Source organism: Tachypleus tridentatus, chromosome 10, assembly GCF_004210375.1.
Source record: "Tachypleus tridentatus isolate NWPU-2018 chromosome 10, ASM421037v1, whole genome shotgun sequence".
Taxonomy (NCBI): domain Eukaryota; kingdom Metazoa; phylum Arthropoda; class Merostomata; order Xiphosura; family Limulidae; genus Tachypleus; species Tachypleus tridentatus.
Genome location: NC_134834.1, coordinates 140502441 through 140515205, shown reverse-complemented (window position 1 = coordinate 140515205; position 12765 = coordinate 140502441). Strand labels below are relative to the sequence as shown.

General features: G+C 29.4%; 1 protein-coding gene across 2 annotated transcripts in view; it reads left to right on the top strand.

Moving 5' to 3' along the window:
- Window positions 1-12765, top strand: part of Sec71 (ADP ribosylation factor guanine nucleotide exchange factor Sec71) — a 104204-nt gene that overhangs the window by 50954 nt on the left and 40485 nt on the right. For both annotated transcript variants that reach the window (XM_076464039.1, XM_076464038.1), the window contains exons 14-19: window positions 768-879; window positions 5002-5036; window positions 6433-6603; window positions 7065-7149; window positions 9978-10137; window positions 12431-12582. In XM_076464039.1, the coding sequence (XP_076320154.1) occupies window positions 768-879; window positions 5002-5036; window positions 6433-6603; window positions 7065-7149; window positions 9978-10137; window positions 12431-12582 (715 nt within the window). The remainder of the gene's footprint in view (window positions 1-767; window positions 880-5001; window positions 5037-6432; window positions 6604-7064; window positions 7150-9977; window positions 10138-12430; window positions 12583-12765) is intronic.

The window sequence follows — 12765 nt, the reverse complement described above, 5'->3', positions numbered from 1 at the left end:
AGCCTTACTTGTACAACAACTCAAGCCCAAAATAAACCAATACAAAGGAACACCTCTACAACTATATTAATAAATATATTCAACATCTAATCACACCCTCTACATTTTTACACTCAATTATACAATTGCCTTCAAATGTGGTCAGTGATCCTTTCTTTCGTTTATGAACCTGACAATGACAGAAGAAGGTTGAAACGTTGTTTTCTCCTTTATTAGTGCTTTCCATACCTGTACCAGCTGTTTTTAAATACATAAAGACCTGCAAGTTTAAGTACTTTTTATCATGTAATGAAAATATGAAGAGGAATCCAACACTGATCAATTATATTTTCAGAATGCAGCATATAATATGCCATTTTGAAACCCTGATTTGCCATGAATTTTTATCATTAATAATACTTAAGTATTTTGAAAGAAAACAGTGTATTTAGCAAACTATTTCTTTTCATATAAGTACTTGAATACATAGTTTAATTGTTTTGGCTGCTGTTTTTGAAAACCAAGGTACTTTTGATTCTGAACTCTTTTGAAGTTTCAAAATCTAACAAATTACTCCTTGATTGTCATGTTAATAAAAATAATAGTAGTAGGAATTTGTGTTCATGTTTAATGCAGATATTATTATATATAGTTCTAAATAATGTTTTGCAAACAAATACTCAACATTTAATAAAAATTTAGTAATTTCATTTGATTCTATTTCTACCATTAGGTGTTTTGAAAATATTATTGTAGACAGGCTTGTTATCTGTATTTCTGTTATTCAGCTTTAACAGGAAACCGCGACGTGGTATTGCATACTTACAAGAACATGGTTTACTTGGTAAATCTCCGTGGGACATTGCTGATTTGTTCCATTCCGACGATAGACTTGATAAGGTATTTTTACGAACTCTAGTGAATTAATGCTGGTTTTTCCATATTTATCTGTTTAAGATTTCAGTGAAACTTTGAGAGTTTTGAGAATATGAAATGGAATGTGGTAATGTAACAAGAAACTTTTAATTTGTAAGTACTATTTGTTATTTCATTTTTTTCAAAAAATAATTTTAAATGGAAATTGTATGAAACTAATGTACAAAATTAGTTTTAAGAAATTTGAAGTTGCAGATAATAATTTCAGCTCTTCTAGTATTAAATTGATAGATTGTTTGAAGTTAAGCACAAAGCTACACAATGAGCTATCAGTGCTCTGCCTACCACAGGTACTGAAGGCTGGTTTTTAGCATTGTAAATCCACAGACATACTGCTGTTTCCCTGGCAATGCTAAATTAACAGAAAACTTGGTATTGAGACACTTATGTAAATTTGAAATTCTTTTGGAAACATTGAAAACTGAGTATACATGACATTTGAGCCTATGTTTCATTTAAACCTATATCTTGAACACATGTTTGAATCTTGTTTTGTTTAATTTTGCATTTGCTCAGAAAAATAGTAATTTAGGATTTGCACTGCACATGAAGTATTTACATATTCTAATGCATTAGCATGTAGCCACAGGTGAAGGCTTAGCATTATTGGTAAAATGTTTATCAATGATATATTTAGACATTGCTAATTCCAAATCATTTTGTATTGAATTCAATCACAATAGCTTAATCTTGAAAAAATGGTTGCCTAGGAAGATAGTTAAACAATTAAGAGTTAGAGGATACAACATTTCAAGGAAGAAAGCCTTCAATGCTGTTAATGGAGGTGTGTAAACTTTCACAACATAGTGTTTAGGACAGCAATAAGCATAGAAACCACACTTGGAGCTAATCCAACTATACTTTTGATTGCAAAGTGGATTGTATGATTATAAGTGAGATGTTACTTGCTGTTTGTTAAGACATTCTATTCTTTCCTGAGAAGTTTTAAAAAAAGAATAGAAAGTAAGTCTCAGATGAATAAATTCATACATATTTTATTGTTGTAAATGATGAACACTCTCTCCACAGGCTCAGTAAAATTGCCTTTGTTTTGACTACAAATTGATCTTTATAGTTTTCATATTATAACTTCTATTATATATTTAGATTTATCTTCATGAAATTTTGCAAGCTTTTAATAAGCAGTAAAGTCATTTTTAGGCAAAAAACTGAATTTTTGATTAAGTATTTTACTTAAAATTTCTTCTTGATCATTTGTTGTCAAAGGGTTGACTGCTTTGAGATCAAAGCAATTTTTATGTTAAGATTAAAAATACTATTTTTCATCTGAAAGTTGTCAGATTTTATTTTCATAATCTCTGAAACCTCCCAAATATCAGATACTTTTATTTTCAATAAAACTATATTTTATCTGTAATTTTTTTATGTTAACTTGTTATGTAACAATGATAATATATATATATATATATAAAATAAATCCAAATTGCCTTTTCCACTTTTCTACTTTTTTGAAACACTTTAAGTTGAAACTACTTTCAGTTATCCTAAATAGCTTAAAACTTGTAATAATATGTATCTGTTTCCACTTAAATGCCTTTGTTTCACTGCCCTTTGAATCATATCTAACTAGTATTCCTACCATAAATGGTGTAAATCATTTATGTAGCTTGCATCACCCTATCAGATTATGTAAGGTGTGTGGTACTTGTATGGTGCTCATGGGCATACTGTGTGCAAATTTATATTATTTTTTTTACGTGACCTAAATTTATTTGAACATAGTTTCTACTTTTTATATTGTAGTTACTTCTATAATAATAAAGAAAGAACATACATACAAAATAAAACATAGTATCAACCTGGGTCCTTTTCTGTTGAATGTTCATGAAACTTAACCCTATTTTTTATGCCACTGATACTGCTGCACTAAATATTTTTTGATGTACCAAAATTGTGTGACATAAGAATACATAATAATATGTTGTAAAAATATATGTCTTATAACTATCATAATATTTCAGGCTTGCTAAGTATACAATAAAAGCCTTCCAAAATTCAGCTAAATTTGTTAATGTGTTTCTTATGGAAATGAAGTTGAACTTGAAGCATAGTAGATATTTCGTTGTATAGAAAACAATTTAATATAATACATTATTTGATACATTAAAACTGTGGTTTTTTATTGAATATAAATGGTACAGTATTAAATGTCAGAGACAATTACACCGTGTAACACAAATTTTGTTCCTGGATAGTATGTGTTATTTCTTTGTTGTTTATGTTGTAAAAGTACAGAAGATGGCCAATATTCCTTTCAAACTTTGCTTTTGTGACCTGGATAATGAAATTAAGAAAGTAACCCATTTTCTATGTAAAACAGGCAAATTTGCACATTTTCATTTACATATGAATCAAGATTTACATGTATATTGAAGTTATATAAAAACAAACAAAAATGTTTAGAAGTGAGTAGTTTTCCGAGATTTGCAACTGTAATGTAAGTCACTTTCATGTATCAGCCCCCAAATATAGTCTCCCATCATATTTTCATTATATACTCCTTGGTAGCAGCTTTCAAAATCCAGTATATCTTGGTGGAAGTACTCTTCTTGATCCTCTAAGTATGTTCCCATGTTCTCCTTGAACTTATCAAGATGAATGTCAAGGATATGGACTTTCAGGGACATCCTGTAGCCCATTGTGCTGTGGTTCTTCACCAGAGCCTCAACAAGTTCCAGATAATTTTTGGCCTTGTGATTGCCCAAGAAGCCCCAAATCACTGCAACAAAGCTGCCCCAAGTTTTGTTTCCTTCCAACTGAGCTTCTTGAGGAATTCTGTGTACTCCAGGTTCTTCCTTATTTGCAGTTCAGTGAAGACACCAACTTTGACCGTTGCCTCAAATAGCTTAGGAAAGAAGTCTTGAAGGTACTTGAAGGCTGCAGACTCCTTATCAAGAGTTGTGAGAAACTGTTTCATAAGACTCAATTTTATTTGCAATGATGGGAACAACACCTGGAGGTCCACTAGTGGCTCACACGTTACATTGTGCCTCTCTACAGAGAACTTGGTCCATTGTGGCCAGTGCTTCCTGTTGTAGTGCACTGCAGTGTCTTTGCTGTCCTAAAGGCAAAGGTAATAGGGAAGCTTGGTAAAGCCTCCTTGGAGACCCATCAGGAATGCCACCATTTTGAAGTCTCCAATAACCTCCCAGCCATACTCATCATACTTCAAGGCAGATGCTGTCAGAAAGTACTTTTTCACTCTTGTCTTGATAAATTGGCTACATTCATCATAACAGAATGTGAGTCCCTCTGTATATATTACTATTGAAAGTTCTAGAAAAGTCTTGTAAATTCTACAACATTCTAGAAAGTTCTTGAAAATTCTTGTAAGTTTGAGATAATCCTCAATCAGCTACTCAACACTGAGTCTACCTGGAATGTTCTGGAAAATGGGTAAATTTGAAAGTTTCATTACTCAGGTCACAAAAGCAAAGTTTGAAGAGAAAAATAGGTCTTTTTCATTTACTTTAGCCACAAGCAATTGGGAAATAACACTTTCTGCCCAAGAACAAGAAAAAGTAAAAATATTTTGTTACACAAATTGCCAATCACACTATGTAAGAGAGTATGTGACAGATGGGTGTGGCAGTATAGGTCCAATCTTTCTATTGATGGCTTTATAACCAATTGAATTTGAAGGCTATAAAAATTGTGTTTTGCCTTAGCAATATTTATATTATAATTAGTAATTTACTTTAAATTCCATACTTTTATGAGGGGTAGTAAATAAATTAGAGAAGAGGGAAAGACAAGAGCAAAAATGTTACAATTTTGAAATTGTGGGAAATTGAGGATTTTTAATATTACCTTATAAAATTAAGAACTTAGCTTGTATACTGTTGGAACTGTTGGAAGTTCAGTTATTAGCTACCTTTTGATACTAAGTTGATTTTTATATCATTGTAATAAGGGAATTCAATGAGGTTGTGAATGTAACTCAAATCTTGTGGCATGTCTAGAAGATTGTCTGTATGGGATGAGTTAAAATGCAGAATAATAACTGTTTAAGATTGAGACTGCAATGTATTTTGAAAATTATCTTAAACATTTTGTTATTTTCAGACCCAGATTGGAGATTTTCTAGGAGAAAATGAGAAGTATGTATTTTACTTTCATTAATAGTGTGTAGTTCATTGTTGCTAAAGTAACTATATAAATAAGTTAAGTGTATATAGCTTTGTTTTTAAAAAACAACTTTTCTTGAGATTGATGGCTCATAGAAATGATTGAGATTCTGGTTGATATAACTTGCTTCTAAGAAAAACTTCTACAATAGTCTGTCATGGTAATCTGTTCACAGGTTTGTGTTATGGTAATATTTGATAATTTAGAGTTTAATGTATGTAGGTTGGGGCTGAGAATCCTTTTGCAGTAGGTGTATGTGACTTGTTGAAGATAAGTTCTAACAATAAATGGATAGTACACAATTCACTTGTTTTAAAAGAATATATTCAGAATAAGTGAATTGTGCTGTCCAAGTCTTTTGTTAAAAGATAATGAACTACGAGAGTTTGTTAAACAATAACAAGAGCTAGAGAGAGAAGAGCAGCAACAGAAAAGAGAAGAGGAAGAAAAGTAAGGAAAAAGTAAAGTGAAAAAGGAAAGATCAGTCAGAGAAAAAGTTAAATGTGATGTTAGTTACTGTGTGAGTGATTATCCATAATGGGTGATATTTGTAAGTTCCATAGTTTAATGGAGATAAGAAGAATTTCTTTTATCAGAGGGTGTTCTGAAGTAATTAATGGAGATAGGAAGAATTTCTTTTAAAGTAATTGAGCATATGTGTGTGGACTTTGGAGAAAAAAGAAACAATTATTTAGAGTTCAAGATACAACTGTGGTAACTCTTGCAGTAACATAAGTGAATCTATCATTGACTATATGTAAGAAACAAAATTGGGAAAAATAGTTCATCTTTTCAGTTGGATTGTGTAGACTTGTTGATAAGGAAATAATTTAGTTTTAGATACAATTGTGATATACTGTTGTGTAAAGAAATTTGTAAATACGTTTGATTTGTTTTGAATATGTTATTTTAAAACAAGTGGATTGCATGCTGTTCATTTATTTTTCAAATTTATCACCAAAAATTCACAGACACCTGCTGTAGAAGAATCCTAGTTCCACATATACATTGAACTCTGACAGCCTGGTTATGTACATAATGCCAGAATAATCACCAAATGAAGCATAATTGGAATTTTAATTAGTTACTAGTAATATGAGGGGCTAAAGCAGAAACTTGTAATAAAAGATGTGTAAATTTGCATTTATTCTCTTGATATTTTTGTATTATATTTTGGTCATCATGTAGAAGGAATCAAAATGGACATAAATTCTAAGTGCTAATTCTTTCTGTTAGGCTGAATTTTTAAGCCAGAATGCGTGTTACTTTAAATGTTTATTTTTGTATGTAACTCGGTTAAAATTTTTTTTCTTAAAATGTAGTTATTTTTACAGTTGTCAATTAACTTCTACTTATTTCCTTAACCAGATTGAATTGCGAGGTGATGTATGCATATGTAGATCAGATGGATTTCAGTGGAAAGGATTTTGTGTCTGCCTTAAGAATATTTCTGGAAGGTTTTCGCCTACCAGGAGAGGCCCAAAAGATTGATAGACTAATGGAAAAGTTTGCTGCACGCTATTGTGAAACAAATCTGAAGTAATCTGATTGAGATTCTATTGATATAAAATTTTCTTTTAATTTGAATTAGAAAATGTATTTAAAAATTCATAACCTGTTTTTAAAAGTAATGTGATTAAAAAAGAATTGTTAATGAAGTGTAAGCTGCAATACATTTCTGATTATTTTGCTTTTATCAGTTAGGAAAAAGGAACCAATTTTTTTTACAAGTGATTATTTAGGTGGTGTAACTGCCTGTCTGTATGTTGTTTACAGAGAAATATTTCAGAATGCTCACATATGTTCTGCACCTCAAAGATCATATGTATTTTACAAGAGTTGACATTTCAACCCGAAAATGTACTGAAGGCAGTTGATTATATTAGACATTCTTTGATGTGGAATAGAATGTACATTACGTTATTGTGTTTGAATTAGGAAATTTAATGATATTTTTATTTCTTTTAGGAACACAGTAATTTTATTTTTATCTTTTTCAGTAATGGACTTTTTGCCAGTGCAGATACTGCATATGTATTAGCTTATTCCATCATAATGTTGACCACTGATCTTCATAGCCCTCAGGTGTGTCTACTTCTTAATACTGAGAAAATAAATATAGGATAAAGAAAAGTAGTTCAACTATAAAAAAACTTAACTCTCTGAACACAGGCTTGGTCAACTTTACCAACTATGTGACCCCTTTGTACTTCTTGAGTCTTTATAGATTTAATACTTCTAACTTTCTACACAGTGTGTATATCTTCAAAATTTTGCTTTCTTTTAATTAGCATTATAAGTGTTTCACATGCAAAAGATCATATTTTGGTTAATTATTTTTAATAAACTAAAATAAATATTTGTCCAAGACATTGAGTATTTATTTTGAATAGTTCACGTCTAAAATAATTTTTATGTTAAGATTAAAAGTAGATATCTTCATCTTAATTTTACCAACCATGTAATCACCAAAAAAAATTTAAATAAATCTAAATTGTTCTTTTTTCTTTCTAGAGTGACTTAAAATTGTAAAATGAAAATAGTCATTTGTTCTCAATAGATTTAAGCTTGTAACAGTATACATTTATTTATAATTAGGTTTTATTGTTTTATTGCCCTTTTAACTATGTTTAATTACTTTCCATGCCATTATAAATTGAAAGTCACTTGGGACACTTGCAGCTCACATTACAATCAGCTACTTGCATGCATGCCTTGTGAAGAGTTTCTTTATATTATTTTATGTAATCATAACCAACCTAAAAGAAAGCCCTATTTTTACACTTCAGTTACTTTTATAATAAGAATAAATATGAAAAACAAGAAATAAAGCATTTATCCAATCTTATCTTCTCTTGCTGTCAATTGTCAAGGGCATTTAAGTGTACTTTTTTATGCTAATGGTAGTAGTGCATAAAGTAATTTTTATGCAATTAAATCTTTCAATATGGGATTCATCTGTATAGCTGAGCATGTGACCTCTATGCACTGGTTTAAAGTCTTTGTAGAAGTTGTACTTCTAACTTTCAATATAGTGTGTATATCTTCACAAAATTTTGCAATATTCCATTTAATATTAAAAGCCTTTAAGATACAAAAAATCATTTTTATTGAGGTATTTCTAACAAAATAAAGATTTGTCCATAAATATATTGAGTATTTGTTTTGAATTGTCTGTGTCTAAAGTAATTTTTCTGTTAAAATTAAAAATACTTTTCCTTATCTTAAAAATGTACTTTGTGTAATCCATAATACCTCCTAAATACATTTCAAACATTTTATTCAGTAGAAATTGATAGTTTGTTATTTTCTCTAGCCCAACTCCAAATTGGAATTTAAATCTGACAGACCTTGTAACCACACAAAAAGAGTAAAAATTATCTTTTTTTTTTCTGTAGTGACTTCATAGTGTAATATAAAACCCCATTTGTTTATCCTAATTATTTTTAAGTACATAACAGTATACATCTATTTATAATTGAATTTTATTGTTTTACTGCTGTTTGAACTGTGTCTAAGTACTATCCACATGCTTATAAGTTGTAACTCACTCGGAACATATAGCTCATGTTATGCTATCGAATTACATTACCCACGAGCCTTTATAACTAGTACATGCAGTTTGCATACATGCCTTGTAAAACATTTTTATAATTTTTTTATTTTACTTCATCTAATCTTAATTACTTTAACATATCTGTATTTTTATGTTTTAGCTGTTTTTATAATTATATGTAAAGAATAAATATGAAAAACTAGAAATAAAATAATTATCAAATTTTCCTTTTTTTGCTCTTTGTTGTCAGAGAGAGTTAACCCTAATTTTTTTTATACTGCTCATAGTATTGCGATTATAATTTTTATTTAATTAAATAATGTTCTAAACAAATAAAATAATAACATGTAAAAAGTGGACAAATTCCATTATCTCAAAACTTTTTTGGATTTTTAACTCTGTAATAAGAGTCGTTATAAATTTATCCAAGCTTGTTGTTAACTTTCTCCTGGGAACTATGTTGGTATTATGAGTGAAATTGACATTTAAGCTTGCAGAATATAATGTTATACAACATATATTACATATGAAACCTTCAAGTTTCTGTTGGTTACAGGTAATATATAATTAAATGTAAGAGTGAAATATTAAATTATGAAAGAGATGTGGCAGGAGGGGTCTTATTTTCAATTCGATAGCTTTGTAACTAAACAAAGTTGAAGACTAAATGTGGTTTATGAGAATTTTATAGAAATAATTTACATTTAATTTCATACTTTTTCAAGGGATGGTGGATAAAATAGGGACGATTACATGCTAAGAGAAAATGTCACATGTCATATTTGGGTGAAATTCAGGATTTTGTAAAATATTGCCTTGTAGAATCAACATCTTGAAACTTGTACTCTTAAAATATGCATTATTAGATATGATTTTATGCTATACTACTTAGTATAATGCAAATAAAAATTAGTTTAATAAAATTTTGAATGTGGGATACTAAAATTTTGTCATATGCAGTGAAGGACATCTGGGGCAAGAGGGTTAATCAAGACATTTTTGAAAACTGGACTTTATTTGCTTTCTGAAGATGTAGTGCCAATCATTAAAAGCATTCATATTATTAGGTGTTTTTTCATATTGCAGTTTATTCTTTTGTCGATTTTTGTCATCCTTTCTAGCCTCAAAGATTTGATGTTTTGTAAGTATAGTGAAATCCACTCATTAACAGAAGGTACTTTAAGTTTGTCTTTTGAAATTCCTTCCTTAAATAATTTTGACATTGAATCCTTTATTATTAATCAATTAATAATATTCTAAATTTAAAAATCCCAATTTAAGTAAGATACATAACACTAATATTAGTTAAGAGATTATAGGTTAAGATTTAAGATTTGTAACCATATTTGACTGACAGGTGAAAAGCAAAATGACAAAAGAGCAATATATCAGAATGAATCGAGGGATTAATGACAGTAAAGACCTGCCTGAGGATTATTTATCTCAAATTTATGATGAGATTGCTGGGAATGAAATCAAGATGAAAGCCACATCAAACAAGCCTAGTGGCCGTCAAGGTGTGTTCAGTTTAATCTCAAGTATTACATACTTATTTTTCTTAAAATTATTTAAATTTTATCAAAATTTTTAGTTTTCCTTTTCTTGCAGAAAATATTTGCTATTGTATAAAAAATTAATTAGATGCAGTGTATGGTTTATTATATTTTGTTTTTTATTATTTATAGTAAAGCCACTTTCCAAACTTTATCATATTTTTGTGTTAAGTTTTTTTGCAATTTGTGTGTTGTATTTTCACATTTTATATTTTGCCGTATTTTTGACATAAAAACATCATGAATTTGTATCCAAACTTTAAGGCTGTGTGTGTGTTACAATAGTATTGTCAACTTCCACTACATAATTAGAATAATCCAAGACTTAGGATGTATTAAAAACTAGTTGTCATCTTTTCAATTCATCAGTTTGAAATTAAGGATGGATCGTGTAGGTAGCTCTCATGTAGTTTTTGTTAAAATTTAACAAAACATGAACGAACAAATACTCAGTATTGTTAACTGAATATTAGTTGACAGTAAATACTAAAAAAAAATTTTCAAAGAGACAAATGCAATACTCAGTTTACATGAATTAGTTTTATAGGCTATCACATGGTAATTTGCAAGTGCAATAGAAAAAAATAGTTAAGAATATATCTAACAAAAGTAAAGTTTGTCTTAAATATGAAGAATTCTTGGAACTATCATGATGGGAAACAATTTTGTATTGAAAACTTCAGGAAATATTCATCCCAACAAACATAACCTTAAATATGCTGAAATATCATTTGCGATCTAATATTAGCAATATATTTTCTCTGTCAAAAATAAAGGTGTAATATTTAAAACTTGTTGTATCTACAGAATGTTTTCTTTTCTATGTTTTTTTTGCCACATTTGAGAGCATATATGCTTTGATAAGTATATACTTCAGTAAAAAAAACACACAAAAAAAAACAAAACATATCTATCCTCTAGATTTTGGTACTTAAAGGGTGTCTGTTATTAAAGTGCATGCCATTTATTGATTCATCACTTAAATATTTTGTTTTATTACTCTGTTGGTTGAAGAAATAGAAAACCTACTTAGATATACCCATTCTTCTCTAGGTTTTAAATGGATTAAATCCTCAACTGACTAATTAATTTGTTATGCCAATTAGTTTACATAGAGATGATTTGTATTACTTAAATGTATTTAAGCTCTAATTCGTACTAATTGTCAAACCAGCATCAGAAAGAAGTGCGACTTAACTTACATTGTTAGATATACAATGTGTATATCTTCTTGGCTTTGCGAGAATAATAGTATCAAATGTCATTACAACATAATTACTGTTCCATAAATAAAGTAAATTGAACTGTCATTGAAAGATTATCAGGAGTGAACCTGACTGCTGTGCTTATGCCAGATTATGTTCTTTAGGATTATAGAACATTATTTCTCACCATACCTTTCATTTACTCCTCTATAAAGTATTAAAACAGTTGTAACAGTTAATGCTGGAACCACATCTTATTATGTTATTAAGCTCTTTCTACAAAGTATCTATAATTTTTTAAATAAACTTTTGTAGGTTTAAAGTTTTTCTCGCAACAAATGAAGTGGTCCCTGCCAAATCAAAAGACAAATAATATGCAAATTGTGTATGTCTGTGTAATTTTTAAAAATCAATACTGATGTTTATTATGCTTTACAAGAATGATGTTCTGGGTTGTGTGCTTCCTCTAGATAGTCTTTCCTTATTATTGATAATGTGAGTTTTGAAGACCATGGATATTCTCTGTGATTGGCACTGCAATTTTTACTGTAGTAATATGAGAGGTGGCAACCTCAGTTGTAGACTACACATGAACTAGAGCTTCAATTTAGAAATTGGATACACATATATACACATTTTTAATAAACCCTTTACTGGCTTCCAATTCTTTTTGAAAAAAACCAAAACCATAAAACTGGCTATGCCACCAACTTGTGAGATATGTGATCATATGGGATTGCTGTAATTCTAAATTTATTGTTTATTATCAGGAAAGTGATCATTGTGATCATTTAAAGATGTGGCTGAAAATGTGGTTATTTTTGCTTGAGAACTTTTATCAACTTAAGATCATTTTTTATTACTTTATTAGTGATAGAATATGCCTAGCTTTGTTGCTATAACATTTTGAGTAGGAGGGTTCTCTTTTAAAATCATAATGTAAATTTTTGAATGATTACTGCAAATATAATTTATTTTTAAAATGGTTTATTTTTTAGTTTTATGTTGTGTAGAAGTTGCTTTTGTGACTAATGGTCAGGCTATTTCTGTAGGATTATCCAGTGAAAAAAAACGGAGATTATTGTATAACATGGAAATGGAGCAAATGGCTCGGACAGCAAAGTGCTTGATGGAGAGTGTAAGCCATGCTCAGGCTCCTTTCACCAGTGCTAAACATCTAGAACATGTACGACCTATGTTTAAGGTGGGTGTTTAGTGTTGAGCAGGTATTTGTGACATACAGTTAAATTTTGAAGACTTATGAAGGACAGTGTATTTTTTAACTTTATTGGGTAATGAGTTCAAATAAATGTGCATCTGTCAAAAACCTTCTTGCTTTTATTCCAGTGAATTATGAAAAGCTGTACTCAGTGTTTTACATTATAAA